Here is a 25,893-nt window from a genome sequence, read left to right as displayed (position 1 = left end):
TCAGTTGGACCAAATTGGAGTGGCATTGCAACATAGCCACAGGTTGCTCTGTTTTCACCCCCACCAGGACCTGCCCTCTGCACCAGGCTGGGATTGGTGTTGGAGTGTGGGGCCAGAAAATGTTGTGGATGGTTGGTGCCCCCAGGTCACAACACCAGAGCATGTGAAAATTCATGTCATAAACCTCCTTTTGTCAAAAGAAAAGGAGTACCCGTGGCACCTTAGAGACTAACAAATTTATTAGAGCATAAGCTTTCGTGAGCTACAGCTCACTTCATGTTTCATAATATGCTTGAAAAGGCACTACACATACGCCTAAAGGCTGCCGTAAGCGGAAGGGTCAATTCCTACCACTGGCAGTTCGTGTGAGCTAAGGGTGCTCAAAATACTGCAAGAACTGCTCAGGTCATATGAGCAAGCCCAAAATAAATGGAGATAGTCCCCTGAAATTCTAAACACATACAGCTTTTCTTTTCATTACAGGCAGCACTGTTTGGTAGGGGTCAGTGGATCTTAAAGGCTCAATTAGAGCTGGCCAGAAAACAAAATCTCCATACCACTAAAAAAACAGCAAGTTCTGGTGGAGAAAAAAAAATGGCCTGAATTGGAACAAAAATTCAAAACCTCAAAAATTTTCATGGGACTAAAATGTTCCTCCTGCCTGGGCTTGCTGGCTCTCCAGCTGTCCCCCTGGCAGGTGGGTGTGACTGCCCAGCTCACCAGCTGCCTGGACTTGCCAGCACCTTGGCTGCCTGGGCTTGCCAAGCACCAGCTGCCTGCCTAGGAGACAGGCAGGCACAGCCTGGCTCTCCACCTGGTAGGCAGGCTGCCAGCTCCCTGCAAACTGGCCAGGCAGCCTGCCATGCAGGCAACTGGTCAGCCTAAGAAGCTCACCAGCCCAGGGAACTTGCAAGCCAAGCATCCTCGGAAGCCAAGGACCCAGGTATCTGGGCAGGCAACCCATCAGGCAGGATGCTGGGGTGTTAGGCAGCCTACCAGGTAGGCTGCCAGGGAGCCAGGAGGGATGGCAGAAAGCCAGACCAACCTGCCTATATTCTGTTAAAAGTTTTGATGGAATAGATATGTCCGCATAGAATGTTTAGATTTCATTGAATTCAGCATTTTCCGACATAAAATTTCTGTCACAAAAGTTTGACCAGCTGTAATTGCAACTTTGTTGGCCACCAGTTGAGGAGTCAATATGGTTCCATATGATTCAATGTCTGGTTTTTTCAGGGTTTTTTTTAAATAGCAAGTTATATTATTAATAATAATTGAATTAAAAGAATATTAAGATTGCAAAATCAAGCACTCGAAAGTTAGGAAATGCCAGATATAAGCAGCCCTTATTCAGTCTCCTCATTAAGAGCATGCAGTCTTTAAATACATGACAAAATACTATTCCTTCCACAGGATCCCTGCCTCATTCAGGGCACAGAGTTGTATTGTGAAGGAGGATGCTGTCCATAGACCCTGTCTCATTAGTTACAGAAGCTAGAAGCTATGCAACTGAGATAGGGGATTTCAGAAAAAGAAAGGATAGTCTTGTGGGTAAAACAGATGAATGCTAGATTGGATTCTATCCCTGCCTCAGCCACAGATTTCCTTTGTGTTGCTAGGAAAGTCAAACTTTTCACAGGTGATCACTAATTGCATGTTCCGCAGTTTTTTTGTGCGCCCAACTGGAGACTTTTCCCCCACTGAGACGCTGACCTTCAAAGCCAAGAACTCTGCTACTAATCAGCAGAGGGACAATAGTAGTGTCAGAAGCTGGGCACTGCCATGGGAAGAAGGGGTAACAGCAATAAACAAGAAGAGTATAAGCATCACAATCTGACCTCAAATTCTAGATCAATAAACCCCACAATACCAAAATCTGCCACTCTTACTTATCAAATTGAGTAATACATAAGTGCACTGGAATCGACGGACTGGAATGACTCCTCCTGGAGTCAAAATGCTAAGAAGAGTGACTCTGGTCCACACTATTTAATTTTTTTTAAGTGGCAAAATTCAGTTCTTTCTTCTTGGCTATTTCAATATATAAATATTCTCCACCAACTAATATTTTAATACCTTTAATCAAAAGTGCCAGTTTTTCAAAGGAGGCTTGAAACAGGAACACAGAGATAAGAAACACTGATACAGACACAAACATTGAATAGTTGAAGATGTTTTGTTCCAAATACATTCAAACTTTGTAAAAACAATCAACTCTAGACTGTCCCTAGTACAATGTAAAAATGCAATATTTAAACAAAGCTGTTTATCACTCAACTGTACAAATTACTTCAAAGACAAGAGCAATATCCTTTTTGGGTCCTATTTGTTACAATCTTGGATAACCATTTTGTGGTCATGGTATCTTAATCTTCATAGCAGTCAAGGGCCAAATTCAACCCTGGTATAACTTCATGGATTGGATTTCACAACATATATTTAATTTTATTTCAAAGCAGAATACAAAGGGATCATTCTGTCCTGGGATGCACTTGAGTATGGCTCCCATTGATTTTAATGATTGCTTGCTGCATCAAAAGACATTTAGCCCATCACAGATGGCAGCGCAATAACATTTAATGCCTGTTTGGTAGGAGAACATTCATATGTGCTTAAGTACATGTAATGCCTAGCTACTGAAAATCATACTCCTAGAGTCAAATGGTGCCCCCAGATGCTCCCACCGAAATTAATAGGACTTGCACATTGACAACTGCGGGTAGAACGTAGCCCATATTTTAACCTATTCTTAAATGCAAAAATGTTACATTAATATAACATGATTCCACATGCAAGCCTTATAAAGTCAAAAAATGTGAAAGCTAAGCTTTAATATGAAACCCCTGTATCCCATCGTGATGCAGTCTTAAATTATGTAATCACATCCTATTTCTCTAACACACTAGAACACAATCTTTTTCTAAGAACTTAGATTCACAAATATGTCCAAGATAAAATACAATCACAAATATAGAAGTTTTATGTATGTGCAAAATGGCAGAGGCAATGATGCACAATCAATCTTAACTTTCACATCTCCTGATCTGAGTGCTTAATTGTGCAACCCTCATCTTGAATTGACATTTTTTTGCATTTATTTCCTAGAGTTTCTTAATAGGGGAAAAAACAGTTCTATAACTAACAGGCACCAATTAACCAAGGCCAACTAGAGCCTATTAATATCATTAGCAGCCTGCACATGTGCGGATTCAACAAGCATCAGACTGCCAATGAGGAACTACTGCCTCTTATTATTGTCAATTGCATTCCTCACCTGTGCATGCACAGGAGATAATCTTATCAGTTCAAGAAAATCTTAAAGTAGCATCAGCATGGCCAACCTTCTGGCCAGTACTTCAAGATCCTCGCTCTGCTCCCAAGTTGTGTAGTTTGGAATCTTATTTGCAGAACAAACAAATCTAAAGTTTTAGATCTTCTTAAACTATTTACAGTAAACTCATCTAAGGCCACAAGCCTTGTTAAGCTTTATATTGTCATTTTCAACTGCACAAATCATTCCCTGGAACAGAATTTGAGGGAGCACCTCAAGCCTGGAGGGCTGCCAGGGGTAGGAGTATGCAGGTTAAGAGGCAGAAGTCAGGAAAGTGTATTTTTACACGCTTTCAGAATTCAGAAAACCATTGAAAAGATTTTGCTTTAATTTTATTGAAGAATTCACCTTCGAGCAGAGAACCAAGTCCTGAAAATGTCATCCTAAAAGAGAATGTTACAGAAACCTAAAACCAGGAACTAATAATGGAAAGTGTTGTGATCTCAGCTACATCTGTCATTACCTGCTAGACTGATAAAACAATTAAAGAAGCATTAAAAGACATTACCTTTAAAGAAAGAAACATTTTGCTCATTACTAGGAAATTCTTCCTTATAGCTTGATCTGTTGGACTTTGGAATAGTCGGTCTTCCATAAGAAGATGTCAAAAATCCATTGCTTGAAATATTTAGATTTAGATGGCAGGAAAGAACCCTGCATTGGCAAGCGAAGGGAGTGAATGATCTTTTCCATCTGTAACTTATTGAAACTCTAATTATTTTTTGTAAGTGCCTCTTCATCAGATTATGAAGATAGATTTTAGACTGTCACATATTTGCATACAGGAAAAATAGAAGAAAAAGGGTCACCATTCTAAGAACTTCTCTGGATATTTGTTGGTGTAGATCATCATCAATCTTGAAAACATCAGTAAAGTAGGTTTTCCAATTGCCAGTTAAAATTTTAATAGCTAAGTGTACTTAAACAAGCTGGAGAGAAATAAAAAAGATTCGACACACCACAGGTTGAAACTACAGAGTTGGTCAAAATTTTCAGAGATTCAATTTTTGATGAAATCTTTATGTTGCACTGAAAATTTCAATTACAAATCCTACAAAAATATTTGGACAAAATTTTCACAACTTTTTCCCCCCTCAATTTTTCAACCAATTCTGATTACACAGAAAACTTTATTGAAAAACGAAGATGATGAAAAATCAGAAGAGTCTAACTTATTAGTGGTTACATCTGTGAATTCACAAATAAAGTACCAAAAAAAATTCTGAAACAAAAAATGCAACACAGTGCTCTGTTCAAACTGTATGGGTCAGACTGATGACCATGCTGCAGTGCAAAGGGGATGGTGGATCCTGTAAGTGAAGACTCTGGGCACAAGCTTGGGCAAAAAAGGAGGCATGGCTGAAACTTCCCTCCATCCATAACCATCAGCACAGGTCCCAGAGACTCCTGGGAGCCTTGAGGTTGTGCTCAGGACAGGGCTGACGTATGCTGGTACACAGGATCAGGGAGTTTGCAAGCACCGAGAATCTGAGCCAAAATATTAACAACAAAAATAGTCAACATTGGCATATGTTGTAAATCAGACCGAATACTGACAAAGTAAGTGAAATCATTCTCCATCAGTCTTCAAAATTGACTTCATGTGAAAGAGAGAGACAGTGAATCTGAAAGTATCCAGCCCTTGAACCAGAGGGATGAGAATACACATAAATATGACACACACATTGTTCATTGCAAGGCTTACAAAGGAAAACAAAGATTTTTTTGTAACATGCAACAGTAACCTAAATTCTACCATTTTTATTTTTCCAACTGGTCAGATGTGCAACATTAGTCAAAATATGCAATAAACCAGGCTTTACAAAAAAATCTACTATAACTGTGGAAAAAAAGGGTAAGACTGGCAACATTATTTTTAGAAACTTAAGCCATACTTTTCAAAGCTGGGTGCCTAACGTTAGGCTCCTAAATAAAGTGGTGAGGTATCTGGAAGAATTGATCACCCACAAATCCTATCAAAGACAACGGGAGATACAGGTACTCAGCACTCTTTCAGACTGCTTTTAGTTACATGCCTAAATAGAGACTCATAGGAGCCTAAGCAGTTGGTCATCTTTTGTTAGGATTTTATTTATTTTTTGGTGGATTCATCATTTTATAATCTGAGGATGGATCACAATGTTATTTTAGGAGAGAAAATTTTTTTTAAATATTTTTCAGTTTTTCCATAGGACATGGAAGTTCTGACCAAAACTGAATTCAAAAAAGCACTTTTGTCTATTTCTTAGACACCTTGTTCTCAGTGAACATGGTGTTCATGGAAAATTGTAAAGGATGAACTTAAACATAACATTTTCTCATCAATAAGGCAGACAAGAGACTACAACACTACAAGTCAATACTCAAAGTTATGAAAAAAAGTGGCTTCTCTTGAGATAAGCTTGGCACAGCTTTTGCATCTAGAAGTATCCCTTTATCTCACCTGGTAAACTGACTGCCTACAGACAACCAGTTTCCTTGTTCAAGTAATGTGCAGAGTGTACACATGCTTCCACCACCAAATGAAGAATTCAGATAACTGGTTAAAGTTTCCTATAGTGTCTGGTCACCAGTTTGTTTTTTTTTTAAAATACTTCAGATTCTTTGCAAGAATTTTCAATAAATGATCAACAAACTTCATGATGTGCATGCCCATGTTTTCCTACCATCTTCTATAATCTGAAGGGGGCTGGAGACTTTCTTCAAACTGAAACGTTCTTCTTATAGCTTCATGTTGAGCCCTGAAAGTTTATCCTTCTGAATCACATTTGGCACATGGAAAGCTGCATCATAACAACATAATTGTTATGACTGATGCAAGTACTGGAATGCTAATTGTCCTCCTGCTGCCATCTGATGTCCTCAGAGCATGCATTACTGAAAACACTGCATTTGTGTGATTGGTTGGTATTTCTATGTTGCAGATCATCCCTTCACAGCAAGAAACGCATTCCTGTTAATAAAAAGGAGATTGGTAGGCAGGAGTGGCTGCAGCAGAAGTTTATAGTGTATATGCTTTCAATTGCAAGAGTTATTACTAGGGCTGTCAAGCAATTAAAAAAATTAATCGCAATTAATCATGATTAAACACGCTGTTAAAAAATAGAATACCATTTATTTAAATATTTTTGGTTGTTTTTTACATTTTCAAATATATTGATTTCATTTACAACACAGAATACAAACTGTACAGTGCTCAGTTTATATTTATTTTTGTTTACAAATATTTTTACTGTAAAAACAAAAGATTATTTTTCAATTCCCCCATTGCAAGTACTGCAGTGAAATCTCTATCACGAAAGTTGAATTTACAAACATAGAATTATGTAAAAAACACCTGCATTCAAAAATAAAACAATGTAAAACTTTACAGCCTACAAATCCACTCAGTCCTACTTCTTGTTCAGCCAATTGCTCAGTCAAACAAGTTTGTTTACATTTTCAGGAGATAATGATGCCTGCTTCTTGTTTACAATGTTACCTGAACAGGCATTCACATGAAACTGTTGTAGCCAGTGTCACAAGATATTTACATGCCAATGTCCTAAAGATTCATATGTCCCTTCATGCTTCAACCATTATTCCAGAGGATATGCATCCATGCTGATGATGGGTTCTGCTCAATAATGATCCAAAGCAGTGCGGACTGACACATGTTCATTTTCATCATCTGAGTCAGATGCCACCAGCAGAAGGTTCATTTTCTTTTTTGGTGGTTCGGGTTCTGTAGTTGCCATATTGGAGTGTTGCCCTTTTAAGACTTCTGAAAGCGTGCTCCACACCTCGTCCCTCTCAGATTTTGGAAGGCACTTCAAATTCTTAAACCTTGAGTTGAGTGCTGTAGCTATCTTTAGAAATCTCACATTGATACCTTTTTTGCGTTTTGTCAAATCTGCGGTTAAAGTATTCTTAAAACAAACAACATGTGCTGGGTCATCATCTGAGACTGTTATAACATGAAATAATGGCAGAATTCAGGTAAAACAGAGCAGGAGACATACAATTCTCTCCAAAGAGTTCAGTCACAAATGTAATTAACACATTATTTTTTTAATGAGTGTCATCAGCATTGATGCATGTCTTCTGGAATGGTGACCGAAGCGTGAAGGGGCATCTGAAAGTTTAGCATATCTGGCATGTAAATACCTTGCAATGCCGGCTACAAAAGTGCCATGCGAATGCCTGTTCTCACTTTCAGGTGACATTGTATATAATAAGCAGGCAGCATTATGTCCTGTAAATGTAAATAAGCTTGTTTGTCTTTGCGATTGGCTGAACAAGAAGTAGGACTGAGTGGACTTGTAGGCTCTAAAGTTTTACACTGTTTTTTTTTGAGTGCAGTTATGTAACAAAAAAACCCTACATTTGTAAGTTGCACTTTCACAAGAAAGAGACTGCACTACAATACTTGTATGAGGTGAACTGAAAAATACTTTCTTTTGTTTATCATTTTAGAGTGCAAATATTAGTAATCAAAAATAATAATATAAAGGGAACACTGTAAACTTTGTATTCTGTGTTGTAATTTAAATCAATATTTTTGAACATATAGAAAAACATCCAAAAATATTTAATACATTTCACTTGGTATTCTATTGCTTAACAGAGCGAATAGAACTATGATTAATCGTGTTTAATTTTTTAAATCATGATTAATTTTTTTGAGTTAATCACGTGTGTTAACTGCGATCAATCAACAACCCTAGTTATTACTAAAAAAAAAAAGCTAATCACCATTGCTGGGCAGGAAACCATTTTCCTGTCCCACAAGAGTTTCAGATTTTGAAATTTTTTCCCCACCCTGAATCTTGACAAAAAGTCAACATCTCAAAAAAATTTGTGAACCTAAAATCCAAAAGAATTTTTGGAATGGGATCAATCAATCAAAATGTTTCATTTAGATTTTGACCTTTTAAAAAATAAAACCATAAATTAACTAGTATTTTGAAATGAAAAGTCCTTTCAACCATTTCAATTTCGCACCCACAAAAAAAAATTAGGAAATCAGATTTGTTGTAACTGACTCTTTCCCACAAATAGTTTCAGTTTTCACAAAATCAACATTTAGCCAAAAAACAAAACCAAACCATTTTGCCAGAAAATTCCCAACCAGCAATACTAATTACTTCTGTCTGGTAGCCTGTGAGCTGAGTTGGACTACCAGTTATATCTGCAAAACCATGCACGGTACTGTTCTCACAGCTCATTATCATGCATTGTAATTAATGGACTCCTGTTACCATGATCTGATGATAGTTAACCGTTAGCTATGTCTGACAGATTTCCCAACATATAAGGAAGTAGGGAAAACATCCCATAATTATCACCTTCCTATGTATTAAGCACAAACATGGTTTGAATGTTTCTTGTCACACATTTTTAATGAAAATAGACTATGATCATGTTTAATTTCCCTCATAAGCTTTTATGCAGCATTATCTCGTATTTTGATCTTTACATTTGCATCTCCTGTCAAATTTCCAGTGCTAGAGAACAACTGTTAATGTTCATCATCTTCTTTACTAGTTTATTTGGGGAAATATTGAAACTGATTTCCCTATTGGAGCGTGTGAAGATGCAGAGTGTACCCATTTCCACACTGCAGTTTGCACTGTATGCAAAGGAACATTAGTATATTTTACAAGATAAAATGCAGCATAAAACAGGCTGGAGCTCCTAACGGCCATATACTTCCCTCAATCCATCAAAACTCATTGACATCAATGGGAGTCTGTGCTCAGATCAAAGGCAGCATATATATGTCCTTTCATATTTAACATACAGATTGCCTGCTATCTTCAAGATATCTGAAATCTTACACACTAAGATGATTCAAATCCTGCTAAAAGATTTTACTATGACACTGATTTCAAAAATATCCTTCCAGTTCTGTATTATATAGGATATAATACATTCTAACCATTTTACCTAGAACATTTGCTATACTTCCTTTTCAGAAGCAAGAGTTATAGCAAAGGTTGCTTATGTCAGTCAGTATGTATAACACACTACTACACAACACTTCAACATTATACTGTACTCTATATTTTTTAAAATAAAGATATTAATTTTCACAGTGCATTGGCCTAGAAGTCAATGGTTTATACCATCTATATAAAGTAATAATCTGTAATTTTAGCAATTTGTACTTTATCAGATGCTAAAATAGGTCATAACTGAAATGGGACAAAAGCAATGTAGTAATAAGTTTTAAAGTCTAGTATCTTGTTAATCAAACATATCAACAAATGTTGTAGTACATTTTTCTCCACTTACAAATGGTTGTGACCAAAAGTACCTCTCTATTCACACCCTACACATTACTATATTAATCTTTGTGCAAAATATGCCTTGTAAGGTATAATTTAAAAACTAATAAACAGATCAATATTCTTGTGTAACCTATGTGCAACATGCATATTAACAGTTATGAACATAAGCTGAAATTACGATTACAGTGTGTATACTGGATAAGTATACTGAACAAGTGTTGGGGGGGGTAAACTGGTTTCTCAAAGACAAACGAGAAGCTGATGCCTTTAGCCAGATGTCAAAGTTGATTGGCAATCACTGGTCAAGTGGCCATTCTTTGGCAGTGAAGGGGGCCAGGAACAGATTGATCTGCATTTTAGCAAACAACAACATGGAACCTCTTTCACCATGAGATTCCATGTCTCTGTTCTCACAGCTGCAATGAACTTTATCTAGGGGTAACCCTCAGGAAAATGTATTTCAAAAGGTGACTGAACTATAAAAACGAGGGGCAAAAACACCCCAAATTCTCTCCCTCTCCCCTAATATGACAAAAGAACCAGCCCCTTGACTTTGGGGGGAAATCCTGACCTGAGAATTTGGTTAGTCCTGTTGCTGGGAACATGTGGTAAGGATTTTATCTTGAACCAAGTCTAGCTTGTTACGTTTTAGGTACTAGAGAGCATTTTCTTTGTTTCTCTTGTAACCATTTCTGACTAATAGATTACACTTGTACTCACTTAAAACCTCTCTCTTTGTCGGTAAATAAACTTGTTTTATTTTTATCTAAAATAATCCAGTGTGTGTTTAAACTGAGTGTTTGGTAACTCTAGTTAAAGTTGGATATTGACCCTTGACGGGGCAATGGACCTTTGATATCTGAACTGTCCAGAAGAGGACTGAACAGTGCAGAACATGTTGAGGGGAATGTTTAGAACTGGGAGCATGTTGGAGTCACCCTGCAAGTCGTCACCGAGGCTGGCGGAAGCCAGAGTGTGACTGGGGTGTTGCTGATAGGCTGCTGGAGTCAGAGTTGCTGGACCAGGGCTGTAGCTGTACACGGACACTCAGGGTGTGACCTGCATGCTGTTAGTATGTTTGTGAGCAGCCCTGGTTGGAACTACAACAGCAAGCATTGTGAGGCTCCCAAGGTTGAGGGGCAGGCAGTGACACAACCCCTTACTATTCTGGATTACACCCTAGAATGTGACAATGGTATACAGCTTTTGTTTCAGTCCCTTGTGGTTTGTAAGACATAGGTCCTTTTAACTTACACCAGCCCCTTAATGTAGCAGTGTTTTCTCGACACTGCTGCCCAAAGAAATATAGCAAGTTTAAAGCCGAAATCTAGTGTTGTTTTGTTTCCATGACTTACACTGGGGAAATTATCCTTCTGACTGAATAAAGCTGAACATGGCTGCCTCCAGCCAGAAAGGTCACTATAGAGCTACAAGAGGTGCATCCTCTCCAAAGGAAAACTACTCCTTTTATGAGCAAGACAGCCAGTTGCCACCTAGTAAAGGAATGGCCAAGTTTGAATTGGAACTCTGATCCTCTACAAGGTAGCTTGATGTTATAATCACCATAACAAATGGTGTTATTGAGCTAAGTTTGACTCAAAAATGTGACCCTCCCTCGCAACTACAGCTTAACTTCTTCAGAGAAAAATAGGAAGAGATGCTAATCTGAGTCCTGTTCTAGAACTTTGACTTCCATTACTAAAACATTTTCATGATCCATGGGATTTATAGGAGAAGCCACACTTCAGTCTTCCACTTGGCAGCCTGCTGACATCTGCTGACCCAGGATGCCCAGCCCCAGTTTGAGGCTCCATCCCTGACATGTCAGGGTAGCCAACCTACTTAAACCAGCAACAGGATGGTCTCCAACCAATTGGGATCCACCATGCTCTGGACTGTATACCTTGTGCCTCCTGCTCCTGCTCACCTGGCTTGACTTCTTGGTGCCCTGACCTGGCTTGGCTCATGGCATCTGACCTGTGGTTCTGATCTCCAGTTTGTCTTCTGCCTCTGATCTCCCAGTATCTTGACCCAGCTAACCCTTGGCTCCTGACTGTGAACCCCAGCTCTGACCACAAGGTCCGGCTGCCCATGACCCAGCCCTGACAAACATTAGATAGTCTCATTTGGCAGGTGTTATTCACTCCAGCAGTAGTTATTTGAGTAACAAGTGCTGAACACGACCCTTATTTAGAATGTCTTAAAACAAACATTCACCATTACAAAAACTGATGCTTACTGTACGGCCTGTCTCTCTGCGTGGGTGACAGCCAACAAAACGGCATTCATCCCTGGTAGCACATTTTTTGGTCACAGATGTACTCCTTCCATGGCTTGTGAAATGATGAACTGTCAAGCAGTACTTTGTATCTAAGAAATACATCAAAATCAGGTTTGTTTTCATACAGTGTGAGTTCTTTCACATACTTCAAAAGTTTTCACTAAATGACAAATTACAATAAAGTGCTTGCACTTAGAAAATTTAGAGATTGTGTGGGGTTTAGAGCAGTAAGATGGCATTATATTCCCAAAAAATTGTCATTTAACAGTCATGATGTATTAGGTAGACCTTAAATTAAATGTGCCATTTGGCCCCTAGGCTGCAACTTATGAAAAAGGTCATTGAGATTTGTACTATCTATCTAACACTTCATCTCTAGATAGCTAGTTTTAGCAGCTTCTCTCCTGGTTCTTCCTTTCCCTCTTGCACTCACTTCTCATTCCCTTTCCCCTCCACCTAGACTTCTTTACCTTTTTCATTTCCCACTTCCACCCCACCTCTCCCCTAGCCCCCAACTCCCCTTCTTCCAACATTTTTCCTCCTTTCCCCTCTTCGGGCTATGTTACCTTTCCTAGTTTCAGTGACCCTGCTATTCTCTCTTCCAAGTGTGATCTTCAGGCCTTATTGCCAAATGTGTCTGCACTACCAATGGATGCACTAACATGACACTTTCCATTTTGAGAGTTCACATACAACACATCTGAAATCACATGTAGCAATGATGTATGCCTACAGTTTAGCATAAACCTTGCATTAGGCCTTTTATATAGCTGTCTTTTATAAAGTCATCCCTAATTAACAAAACTGCACTAAATATTAGAAGTTATTGTTTCAGCTCCTAGGTTAATTTTGCAAAAGACACTAGGAATGATGGTAGATTTGGTAGCACATTTAGCTTTGACTGCGGAACTGAATTAAGAAATAGCCTTTACCCCTGAACAGCTGACTCTTGGAGACAGTACTAAGGTAATAGCTGGCTTTGACGAGGGGAATATAATTTGACAGTGCAAATTGTTTTCCCACCATGAATCAATGTTGGATAAGTTAACCGCTAAGTTCAGAGGAAATGCAAACAAGACTAATATTACATTAGAAGTATAAAGACAACCTAATAAAACTACTTGTTTCTTCACAAGCACAAGGAAAATAGGAAAAAAGGATTGGAAAACAGGAATCCAGAGTCTGTTTATAGAGATTTATGATATATATCAGATTAATTTGGCATAAAACTACAAAGAGGGAGGATAACATAAGAATGGCCATACTGGGTCAAGACCAATAGTCCATCTAGCCTAGCACCTTGTCTTCCAACAGTGGCCAGTGCCAGATACTTCAGAGGGAATGAACAGAACAGGGCAATTATCGAGTGATCCATCTCATCACCAGTCACAGCTTCTGGCAGTCAAACGTTTAGATACACCCAGGCATATGGTTATGTCCCTGACCATTTTGGCTAATGGACCAAATCCTCCACAAACTCACCTAATACTTTTTTGAATACAGTTATACTTTTGGCCTTCACAACATCCCCTAGCAACGAGTTCTACAGGTTGATTTTGGGTTGTTTGAAAAAACTTCCTCATGTTTGTTCAAACCTGCTGCCTATTAATTTAATTGGGCAACCCCTGGTTCTTGTGTTAAGTGAAGGGGTAAATAACACATCCTAATTCACTTTCTCCACACCAGTCATGATTTTATAGACCTCTCTCATATCCCTCCTTAGTTATTTCTTTTCCAAGCTGAGCAGTCCCAGCCTTTTTAATCTCTCCTGGCATGGAAGCTGTTCCATACCCCAATCATTTTTGTTGGCCTTCTCTGTACCTTTTCCAATTCTAATACAGCTTTTTCGAGATGTGACAACCAGAACCGCATGCAATATTCCAGGTGTGGGCATATCGTGGATTTATATATTGGCATTATGATATTTTCTGTCTTCATATCTATCCCTTTCCAAATGGTTCCTAACATTCTGTTTTGACTGCTGCTGCACAGTGAGTCAATATTTTGAGAGAACTCTCCGTGACGACTCCAAGATCTTTTTCTTGAGTGGCAACAGCTAATTTAGACCCCATCACTTTATATGTATAGTTGCAGAGTTGTTGGAACAATTTATATAGTGGGGGTGCTGAGAGCCATTGAACCAAACTGTAAACCCTGTATAGGATGAAACCACTTCAAGCCAGGGCGTGCAGCAGCACCCCTAGTTTCAGCACATATGTATTGTTGGACTGTTTTTTCTAGTCTGTATTACTTTGTATTTATTAACATTGAAATTCATCTGCTGCTGTGTTACCCAGTCACCCAGTTTAGCGAGATATGTTTGTAACTTTTTACAGTCAGCTTTGGACTAGCTATCTTAAGTAATTAAATGGAAGTCTCAGCTAGGGCTGTGCTTTGATCATTTTGAATCTAGAATGTATACAGGGCTGAATTCAGCTGTATACGTAATCTCAAATTCTATATTCTCCACTCACTGCACACACATCACTACAAGGCCTCCATCCACCCAGAATCATAGAATCATAGAATATCAGGGTTGGAAGGGACCTCAGGAGATCATCTAGTCCAACCCCCTATGCTTTAAGACTACAGTATTCAAAAATTCCTCTAAAATCCTTGATACAAGCTTGCCAACCCATAAAAATGGTAGAGTTACATTAATGAATTTCTAGTTATACATACTCTAGTGAGCAGATTCCTTATTCTATAAAAAGATACTTTACACAATACTCATTCAAATACATACTACAGTAGAACCTCAGAGTTACGAACACCAGAGTTACAAACTGACTGATCAACCACACACCTCATTTGCAAAAAGAAAAGGAGTACTTGTGGCACCTTAGAGACTAACAAATTTATTAGAGCATAAGCTTTCGTGAGCTACAGCTCACTTCATCGGATGCATTTGGTGGAAAAAACAGAGGAGAGATTTATATACACACACACAGAGAACATGAAACAATGGGTTTATCATACACACTGTAAGGAGAGTGATCACTTAAGATAAGCCATCACCAACAGCAGGGGGGGAAGGAGGAAAACCTTTCATGGTGACAAGCAGGTAGGCTAATTCCAGCAGTTAACAAGAATATCAGAGGAACAGTGGGGGGTGGGGTGGGAGGGAGAAATACCATGGGGAAATAGTTTTACTTTGTGTAATGACTCATCCATTCCCAGTCTCTATTCAAGCCTAAGTTAATTGTATCCAGTTTGCAAATTAATTCCAATTCAGCAGTCTCTCGTTGGAGTCTGTTTTTGAAGCTTTTTTGTTGAAGTATAGCCACTCTTAGGTCTGTGATCGAGTGACCAGAGAGATTGAAGTGTTCTCCAACTGGTTTTTGAATGTTATAATTCTTGACGTCTGATTTGTGTCCATTCATTCTTTTACGTAGAGACTGTCCAGTTTGGCCAATGTACATGGCAGAGGGGCATTGCTGGCACATGATGGCATATATCACATTGGTAGATGCGCAGGTGAACGAGCCTCTGATAGTGTGGCTGATGTGATTAGGCCCTATGATGGTATCCCCTGAATAGATATGTGGACAGAGTTGGCAACGGGCTTTGTTGCAAGGATAGGTTCCTGGGTTAGTGGTTCTGTTGTGTGGTGTGTGGTTGCTGGTGAGTATTTGCTTCAGATTGGGGGGCTGTCTGTAAGCAAGGACTGGTCTGTCTCCCAAGATCTGAGAGAGCGATGGCTCATCCTTCAGGATAGGTTGTAGATCCTTGATGATGCGTTGGAGGGGTTTTAGTTGGGGGCTGAAGGTGATGGCTAGTGGCGTTCTGTTGTTTTCTTTGTTGGGCCTGTCCTGTAGTAGGTGACTTCTGGGTACTCTTCTGGCTCTGTCAATCTGTTTCTTCACTTCAGCAGGTGGGTACTGTAGTTGTAGGAATGCATGATAGAGATCTTGTAGGTGTTTGTCTCTGTCTGAGGGGTTGGAGCAAATGCGGTTATATCGTAGCGCTTGGCTGTAGACAATGGATCGAGTGGTATGATCTGGATGAAAGCTAGAGGCATGTAGGTAGGAATAGCGGTCAGTAGGTTTCCGATATAGGGTGGTGTTTATGTGACCATCGCTTATTAGCACCGTAGTGTCCAGGAAGTGGATCTCTTGTGTGGACTGGTCCAGGCTGAGGTTGATGGTGGGATGGAAATTGTTGAAATCATGGTGGAATTCCTCAAGAGCTTCTTTTCCATGGGTCCAGATGATGAAGATGTCATCAGTGTAGCGCAAGTAGAGTAGGGGCATTAGGGAACGAGAGCTGAGGAAGCGTTGTTCTAAGTCAGACATAAAAATGTTGGCATACTGTGGGGCCATGCGGGTACCCATCGCAGTGCCGCTGATTTGAAGGTATACATTGTCACCAAATGTGAAATAGTTATGGGTCAGGACAAAGTCACAAAGTTCTGCCACCAGGTTAGCCGTGACAGTATCGGGGATACTGTTCCTGACGGCTTGTAGTCCATCTTTGTGTGGAATGTTGGTGTAGAGGGCTTCTACATCCATAGTGGCTAGGATGGTGTTTTTAGGAAGATCACCAATGGACTGTAGTTTCCTCAGGAAATCGGTGGTGTCTCGAAGATAGCTGGGAGTGCTGGTAACGAAGGGCCTGAGGAGGGAGTCTACATAGCCAGACAATCCTGCTGTCAGGGTGCCAATGCCTGAGATGATGGGGCGTCCAGGATTTCCAGGTTTATGGATCTTGGGTAGCAGATAGAATACCCCAGGTCCTGGCTCCAGGGGTGTGTCTGTGCGGATTTGTGACTTTGTGACTTTGTCCTGACCCATAACTATTTCACATTTGGTGACAATGTATACCTTCAAATCAGCGGCACTGCGATGGGTACCCGCATGGCCCCACAGTATGCCAACATTTTTATGTCTGACTTAGAACAACGCTTCCTCAGCTCTCGTTCCCTAATGCCCCTACTCTACTTGCGCTACACTGATGACATCTTCATCATCTGGACCCATGGAAAAGAAGCTCTTGAGGAATTCCACCATGATTTCAACAATTTCCATCCCACCATCAACCTCAGCCTGGACCAGTCCACACAAGAGATCCACTTCCTGGACACTACGGTGCTAATAAGCGATGGTCACATAAACACCACCCTATATCGGAAACCTACTGACCGCTATTCCTACCTACATGCCTCTAGCTTTCATCCAGATCATACCACTCGATCCATTGTCTACAGCCAAGCGCTACGATATAACCGCATTTGCTCCAACCCCTCAGACAGAGACAAACACCTACAAGATCTCTATCATGCATTCCTACAACTACAGTACCCACCTGCTGAAGTGAAGAAACAGATTGACAGAGCCAGAAGAGTACCCAGAAGTCACCTACTACAGGACAGGCCCAACAAAGAAAACAACAGAACGCCACTAGCCATCACCTTCAGCCCCCAACTAAAACCCCTCCAACGCATCATCAAGGATCTACAACCTATCCTGAAGGATGAGCCATCGCTCTCTCAGATCTTGGGAGACAGACCAGTCCTTGCTTACAGACAGCCCCCCAGTCTGAAGCAAATACTCACCAGCAACCACACACCACACAACAGAACCACTAACCCAGGAACCTATCCTTGCAACAAAGCCCGTTGCCAACTCTGTCCACATATCTATTCAGGGGATACCATCATAGGGCCTAATCACATCAGCCACACTATCAGAGGCTCGTTCACCTGCGCATCTACCAATGTGATATATGCCATCATGTGCCAGCAATGCCCCTCTGCCATGTACATTGGCCAAACTGGACAGTCTCTACGTAAAAGAATGAATGGACACAAATCAGACGTCAAGAATTATAACATTCAAAAACCAGTTGGAGAACACTTCAATCTCTCTGGTCACTCGATCACAGACCTAAGAGTGGCTATACTTCAACAAAAAAGCTTCAAAAACAGACTCCAACGAGAGACTGCTGAATTGGAATTAATTTGCAAACTGGATACAATTAACTTAGGCTTGAATAGAGACTGGGAATGGATGAGTCATTACACAAAGTAAAACTATTTCCCCATGGTATTTCTCCCTCCCACCCCACCCCCCACTGTTCCTCTGATATTCTTGTTAACTGCTGGAATTAGCCTACCTGCTTGTCACCATGAAAGGTTTTCCTCCTTCCCCCCCCTGCTGTTGGTGATGGCTTATCTTAAGTGATCACTCTCCTTACAGTGTGTATGATAAACCCATTGTTTCATGTTCTCTGTGTGTGTGTATATAAATCTCTCCTCTGTTTTTTCCACCAAATGCATCCGATGAAGTGAGCTGTAGCTCACGAAAGCTTATGCTCTAATAAATTTGTTAGTCTCTAAGGTGCCACAAGTACTCCTTTTCTTTTTGCGAATACAGACTAACACGGCTGCTACTCTGACACCTCATTTGGAATCTGAAGTGTGCAATCAAGCAGTAGCAGAGACAAAAAGTAAAAAAAAAAAAAAAAAAAAAAAGACAAATACAGTACTGTGTTAAACAAACTATGAAAAAATCAAGGGAAAGCAGCATTTTTCTTCTGCGTAGTAAAGTTTCAAAGCTGTATTAAATCAATATTCAGTTGTAAAACTTTTGAAAGAACAACCTTAATGTTTTGTTCAGAGTTATGAACATTTCAGAGTTACGAACAACCTCCATTCCTCAGGTATTCATAACTCTGAGGTTCTACTGTAAGCCTAAACATACAAGACCTTCAACATGATTTGCAATGTTGCTTAGCGTATTCAAATGGCTGGAATATCCATTTCAAGAGAAACCATAAGACTCATTATTACTAATTCTATCCCCAGGGCATCAGTATGATGGTATGTTAATCCTATATAACTAGCTGTCTGAGAGATGGTTGAATCAGTGGAAAAACAAAATTAAATACCTTAAAGAATCTCCCTAAGACAGGCACACTTACTTTCAGGACACCATTTATCTTCAGCCCATCTGTTACAGTTGTAATTGTCAACTGCATTTGCACAGGTGAAACACTTAAAGCTGTTTGGAAATGGAGTGGCTTTAAAAATACAATAAGTATGTTAAGTTTGCAAATATTAAAAAATTAAAATGTCAAACAAAAAGTGCTTGCTTTTACATTTATTAGACAAAAATACTTATATATACGCTAATGTTTATATTTACACATGTTCACACGTTTATACAGGTGTATAAGAATAGCATATACAGTTCATGTCAATCTATTGGGTAAATAAAAACTATTTCTACCTTACCATAGAAGCTTTTATTTCTTGTACTAACATCATCATGCCTTAACTTTAAAACATTTCCCGGCCTTTTCATTCTCTCTCACAAGCAAAACACTATTTAAATGGAGAGTGTATTATTGCACATTACATATACAGTATCATAACATACAAGATACACATATCTCCTCTGTATATGCAGTTATGTACACTGTTGCACAATCTACATTTAATCAGCTTTTGCTTCCCTAGATGTGGCAGATACTGCTTTGAAACCAGCTCCAAGTCACTGCCCCCAACTCTGAACAAACAATTGCCAATTAGGGATTAGTGAGTTTGATTTCAAATTCTGTTTTTATAGCATTTTATAGACACACATACAGGAGTTTTAAAGCAGTTTGGCATCAAACACCCCACCTGCTAAACATCACTACTTTTTCACTTTAATCCTTTATATCACAGATACTCTTATCCAGTTGGGTGCACAGGGAGAGTAATTTGAGTGCAAGGTAAGAAGCAGACATATGATGCTATTACTGACAGCTGATTTCCCAGCTACGACAGTGGTTTTAACTTTGTACTAACTTTCATACTTTCACTTAGTGCTAACTTTAAAAGTGTTCAATACACGTACCTCCCTACCCCACCCACAAAAAAGCAGTACAACAAACAGAAATGGATAGTCCATTGCATACATTTACATTGTACAAAATAAAGTCATTTGGAGACATAAAAGTGCAAAAGCATCCAAAATCTGAAACTGTTGATTATCAAAGTACAAATCAAAGAAAACACTTCTCTCCCTCTCTGTTCAACTTCATTCAGACTGTATCTCAAATGTTAGGAATGATACTGAGCAACCACTGGAAGCACACAAATGAATGTTTTGTTTTAAACTCTAGAGGAGATTCCAAATGTCTAAGAGACAGATGCTTTATGTTTAAGAGACAGCCCTGAAAATGAGGGATAACAATGAAAAAGCTGATAGCTGAAATATTAACCTATGTTCTCATATACAAGAAAGCCACAACTGGCTACTTACGGTCTAGTGGAGGTCTCACATTATAGAAGTTGATGTTCTTGGCTAGAGCCCAATTCCCTGAGAGGATGAAGATCTGAAGAGAAGCTAATGCCAACATGTGATAGAATAGTAGCATGCTGACTACTACTGAATAGGGAAATCTAAAATACTTGTGCCTAGAAGAGAAGAAACATACAATTATGACAGAGTAACCATAAAGAACTGAGAATATGGAGCACTGGACTTCCTATATTTGAAACCTTGACAGTTCAGTGATTGGATCCAGACTGCTAGTGCAGGTAAGCCTACGTTACTAACCATTATGAGCCATTCAAAGCTGAGCAGCTGCTGCCTTCTACTGGTTAGCATTTTGTACAGGACAGCTACATTTCTACAATCAGTACAGTAGTAATTTTGTTATGCTATGTTATTCAGCTACATGATGAGTTCCCCCAGGCAATAAGTCTTAGAAACAGCTTGTAAGGGTATGTCTACACTGTGATACAAAACCTGAGGCACTGAGTCTCAAACCCCACGTCAGCTAACTTGGGCTCAGGCTGCAAGTCTAAAAATAGCAGTGAAGACATTCAGACTTGGGCTGAACCTAGGCCCAAGGGTATGTGTACAAGGGGATAAAAGCCCCACAACATGGCTGCACCTGGCCCAGATCAGCTGATTCAGTCTCACAAGGCTAAAACTGCTGTGTAGATATTCAGCAATTTTTCAACCCCAGAGCCCAAGCCTCATGAGCCTGAGTCAGCTGACCCAGGCCAGCCCTGGGTTTTTTATTCCAGTGTAGACAGAGCCTGACACCCTCCCTTTCATGGAAACTCAGAGCCCAGGCTCCAGCCTGAGCCTGAACATGAACATCCACACTGCTATTTTATAATCCCACAGGCCGAGCCCAAGTCTGCTGACCAGGGCCAGTCATGGCTGTGCCATAGGGTCTTTTATTGCAGTGAAGAACTACCCCCATAGTGTTCATGGAAAAATACTTTCATATCTTGCTTATAACATGAGTTTGACAAAAATTAAAATATTTGTAGACCAGGCAAGACACAATCTCAGATATCATTCTTTACATCAGCAATGTAAAATCACAGCTTAGAGGCCCAGATCCCAGCTGGCCTAAATTGGTGTAGAACTATTGACATCAATGGAGCTATGCCAATATACAGCAGTGCAGGATCTGGTTAAATTGTTGGTTCTTGTTTTTCATAAGCACACTTCTGATTGGCATGGTATTTAAATGCATAGGTTTTTACAATCTGATTTATCTTTAAAAAATGTATTCTTCATAGAAAAGCCAAAGCACGCTGTCATCACAACCACAAATTAGAGGGCGAACCAATAGCAGCATTCTTTCATTTCTTTAGCCTGGTGCACTTAAACTTGGCCTCTTGCAGTACAGGGTCCAATCATCACATCAGCCCCACTGAATCTCTCTTTTGTACGCATTCAGCTTGTGTTCATACTTTTCAAGCAACTGCATGTACAGGTGATAGGTCTTCAGTGTGAAACTCTATTTATCTCCTCGGCTTGTGCACGTAAATTCTAGCACTGGTCGAAATAATTTCACAACTCAATGTTTTTCTTTGAAAAACAGGGACACATTTTTTGCAGACATTTTCACAAACAACTCATGCTACTTTTCTTTTTTTAGCCAGTTCTAGTAAATTCTATCCCCTGCCATTCACAGGTGTTAAGTCCTCTCCCCTGTGTGTGCTAGTGCAGGGGAAATACATTTGCAGGCATTTACATGTGCATTATGTAGCAAACCCTGTGCCCCTCTGCATGGATGTTGAGGACTCCAAATTCAGTGGAATGGTGACATTCTGGATGGAGAAGGGTGGGGTTGGGATTGGGATGGATGTGGGGCAGCCCTTAGGGGCCCACTGCAAACAAATGTGTAGCCGACCTTTGAAGACAGAGTAGGGATGGGAAAGGAGAGCTGATTCCTGAATCCTCCAGTCAACCCAAGTCCATGGGGCGGGGAGAGTCAAAGTGCCATCAAGCCAACTCCAGGCCAGACACTACACGCAATGCACGTGTGGCACACCGAGGGGAAAGGGAGAGGGGCCTGAGACTCTCTTCCCACTCCTGTGCTTCAGGGAAGAACTACTTCAAACAGACTCTTGGCCTACAACCAACAAGTGGCAGAAGGTTTTGTTTTGTGCACTTGGCCTTACTAACTTTTGTGAACATAGATTTTTTTTTTTAGTGTGTGTTTATTTTTAGTATATTTTAACAGATATTTGAGAAACTGTTTTTGCACCACAATTACAGTGTATCTCCAGGACTGTTTCCTGTGGATGCCCCAGATCTTTCTTGTCCTGGAGCCCAAATTGTTCACAGACAGATCAAGAAAAGCATCTGAAAGAACCAAACAGTGGCTTTGTGATCATTATTCAGTACACAGGGAAAGAGTCAGCTCAGACATAATATGCCTTTAATATTATTGATAATAAAAGAAAAGAACATAGGGTATGTATCTAGGCTGATAATATATATACCATAACAGATTTGAACTATATTACACTACTGTTCACTAGTGAGTGCCATGCTAATCACAGTTGCCAACTTTCACACAGTAAATAAGCCCCCCAACTTTCACAATAAGCCAAAAATCAAGCTAATCCCATTTCAAAACAAGGCCAAAACAAGCCAATTCCTAAGAACCCCAACATTTAACAGATGGGACAAGTGTTTGTGTCATGAGTGATACTTTCCTGCTGGCAAGGCATAAATCAACATAACATTGCATCACAACGTTGTAAGTTGATGTCATGATGCAGTGATGTTCCATGGGTCTATTTAAGGACCCTTTAATATTTTACAAGATAGATTTGCAGAGAATGGGATTATCCTATAGAAATCAGAACCAACAACGGGGAAAAAAAACAGGATGATGACCCCAGAACAACATGTCATCTGTCTTATTTTGTCCTCATTTAATCCTTCCTAGAACTAATTGTTTGAACCAACATTTGTTGAGAGAGCAACAGTCCCCCAAAAGTTCTGAGTGTTCTGCATTATTTGCTTTTATTTTAAATCAAAGCCTGAAGAAGGTCCCATGGCAGAAACACCACTTATGTTCTTTTCCCATCCTGTACATTATAAATCACATGGCTCATTTCTCTGTGTCAGTTCTTGCTACTAGATTAACATATTATCCATCTCAAGAGAGGGAAGTTTTTCAATTCCTTTCCTCTGAGAGAGTATTGAGAAAAGTGACTAGTTCCTTCTTTGCTTCGCTTACAAAGCTAAAAAAGTCCTCAACCTACATTAAACTTGAAGTTTTCTGCTCCAGTTTCAATGCACTGCACAAGAGAAGAAATCAAACGTTGCCATGCAGTCACTCATTAATAGAGCCATACTACCACTCCTGGATAAATGAAGAAGTGCAGGTGTATTAAAGGTCTTCAAAGTAAATTCCCATTTAAATAAGTTTCCTATAAAGATGCACTTCCCCTAAAAACAGCCCCATTAGAAAAAGGTTTTCTGTTTAAATGATCAAATTAAATGGTCAAAGATACATTGGGGCTAAAACTTGGTTCTCTCCCCTAGCTCTCAAATGAGAACACCTGCGTGTATATTTAGAACACCTAGGAGGGGAGATTAATTAATCTTAATTATGATCCATTTAAATAGCCAGCTCTTTTCCATTATGCCTATTTTTACAAATACAGAGGCCAGTCCCCTCTCACACAACATACCATATGGGTCACTCTGATTGCACAAAGGGAACTAAGCTGCCCTAAATGGGCAGGGTGGGTTTCTGCAGCAGTAGAGGTCGTTCAGATACAGCATCGTCTTCGCCCTCCCTGCTGCACATACCCTAGTATGCCAAAGACACATAAGGGGTAAGGACATGAATGGCCACTGGTGCACCCCTACAATTATGTCTGACCTGAGGCTGCTCTAACTTGTGCCAGGGCAAACTGGCCCCCAACAGGCCCCAGGTAAGGGGTGACAGAAAGTTGCCTTTATGCCTCCACCTCAATCCCTGCACTCCTTAGGCAGCATGACATGTGTTTAATCTCAGATCAATTTTGAATGTTTGCATCAAACCCATAAGGGCTAAACACTTAATTAGGCCCTGAATCCCTGCATGATGCTTTGAACATTTTGGTGGGACTGCACCAACTCAGTTGTTTTTGGGTTTTTTTTGTTCTGAATGCAAACAATTATTCTTCCATTCTTTCATTAAATAGCTCATGCTATGCTCTTCAAATACCACAAATTAGTTGCTTTTACCTAGTCAGGAGAATTTTAATCAATCTTGACTCTAAATGTACTTCTGACAGCTGGGCTAGCAAGCCTATTGTTTTATGCTTGCTCTGTGAAGGTTGAGTACTGAACCATTTCAATGCACAGCAGTAGTGAGGTTTATCTTCCTTATATACATTTCCTTTAGTTTGTATTGGCAATTTGCCTTTATATAAAGAAAGATCTATAAAACCAGTGAACTTTATCAAATACATAGAAGCACAATTACACCTGTGCCAGCTTTCTACAAGCTCAAGATTCCCCCACCCTATCCCAGTTCCCATTGCTCAAATCACATAGCCTGTGGCAAATGGCAAATTTTAGGGAATATAAACACAGAAAGGTGGGTTCTCATCCGTGCACAGGCAGGGACTTTTTCCCCACGACACTCCCAACACAGGGCCTCAGGATCCCCCTCCTTCACCCAAATCTCTTCTCTTTCCCCAGGACTCCCATTCTCCCCTCCCCCTAGGACTCACTCTCTGCAATGAACCTTCTCGAGAAGCATTGCTCATCAGCCAGCATCCCCTGCTGGGACTCAGGAATCTAGCTCCACATACAGTACCAGGAATCCAGCAGGCAGGCAGGGCCCCTCCCCACGACACCCTTCATGGGCCAAGGTGGACAGGCATGTAGGCAGCAGAGTGGCTCAAAAATAGATTTGGGAGCTGAGGGCTGACCCTGCTCTAGCCCTGGCTACCTGCTGCCTATGACAAAGGGTGATAGACATATGTGGGCACTGGAATACTGGCAATCCAATGCACACGCTATGACCCCACTCCTGCAAACACCTATGGATGTGAGTAATATTAGAAATGGGAGTATTCCCACTAAAGCATTTGCCAGATTGAGGCCTACATTTGTATACACACATACCCGCATGAAACCTCCAGGAATATGTCCAACCAAAACTGGCAACCCTACCCATGAGAAAAAGTGATATCCATTTAACATGATGATTTATTATGTACCTTTCTCTGCTTAACCTGCTCTCTGCCCATTGATCTGTGTCCATGAAAATTATTCTTAAATTGCAAAAGTCGGATCACCTTTGAATCGCCTTTTCCCTTCTTCCTTCCTTCCCTCCCTCTTTTAAAAGCAGAACCTGTCACGAGAACATTTCCTCCTCCGCTCTTCAAATATTGAATTTCATCAAAGAATTACACCTGCCCAAGGGCAGGGATAGGCAACCAACTCAATCCTGGACCTATAATAGCTATTATGTAGAACAATGTAATGACTTTAAAATCTGCATCTCCCAACACTAGAGAATGGCAAATGGGAGCTTACACTAATCAGGAAGAGGAGTTTACTTATCTGTGTTCCACTGAGGGTTTCCACATGCGCACCATGCATCCAGAGCCAGAGAATTTGAAAGTAGTAGTGTCTGTTGATCTGCACATACATCCTTGTTTTGCCTCATGGGTTTGACTGTAGTGATAAAGGGTGAGGCAGACCAGGGTGCACCTCCAGTTCCTTTTCCACTGAAAATTAAACAGATCTGCAGCAAGG

At 40.2% G+C, this 25,893-nt stretch overlaps 1 protein-coding gene across 5 annotated transcripts in view; it reads right to left on the bottom strand.

Annotated features, from left to right (window-relative positions):
* Positions 1-2,062: 2,062 nt before the first annotated feature.
* The window catches only part of LYPD6B (LY6/PLAUR domain containing 6B), a 123,504-nt gene continuing 99,673 nt past the window's right edge, over positions 2,063-25,893 (bottom strand). For 4 of the 5 annotated variants that reach the window (XM_038422587.2, XM_038422589.2, XM_038422586.2 and 1 more), the window contains 4 exons: positions 20,134-20,288; positions 18,806-18,904; positions 11,843-11,973; positions 2,063-6,284 (listed from right to left, as the gene is read on the bottom strand). In XM_038422587.2, the coding sequence (XP_038278515.1) occupies positions 6,120-6,284; positions 11,843-11,973; positions 18,806-18,904; positions 20,134-20,248 (510 nt within the window). In that variant the 5' untranslated portion in view covers positions 20,249-20,288 and the 3' untranslated portion in view covers positions 2,063-6,119. Of the gene's footprint in view, positions 6,285-11,842; positions 11,974-18,805; positions 18,905-20,133; positions 20,289-22,396; positions 22,487-25,893 lie in introns of those variants that run through there. The other variant, XM_043505113.1, reaches the window with a different exon arrangement.

This window comes from Dermochelys coriacea, chromosome 11, assembly GCF_009764565.3.
Source record: "Dermochelys coriacea isolate rDerCor1 chromosome 11, rDerCor1.pri.v4, whole genome shotgun sequence".
Lineage (NCBI taxonomy): Eukaryota > Metazoa > Chordata > Testudines > Dermochelyidae > Dermochelys > Dermochelys coriacea.
The sequence above is the reverse complement of the archived record's forward strand: the minus strand, read 5'-3'. Positions and strand labels throughout refer to the sequence as shown.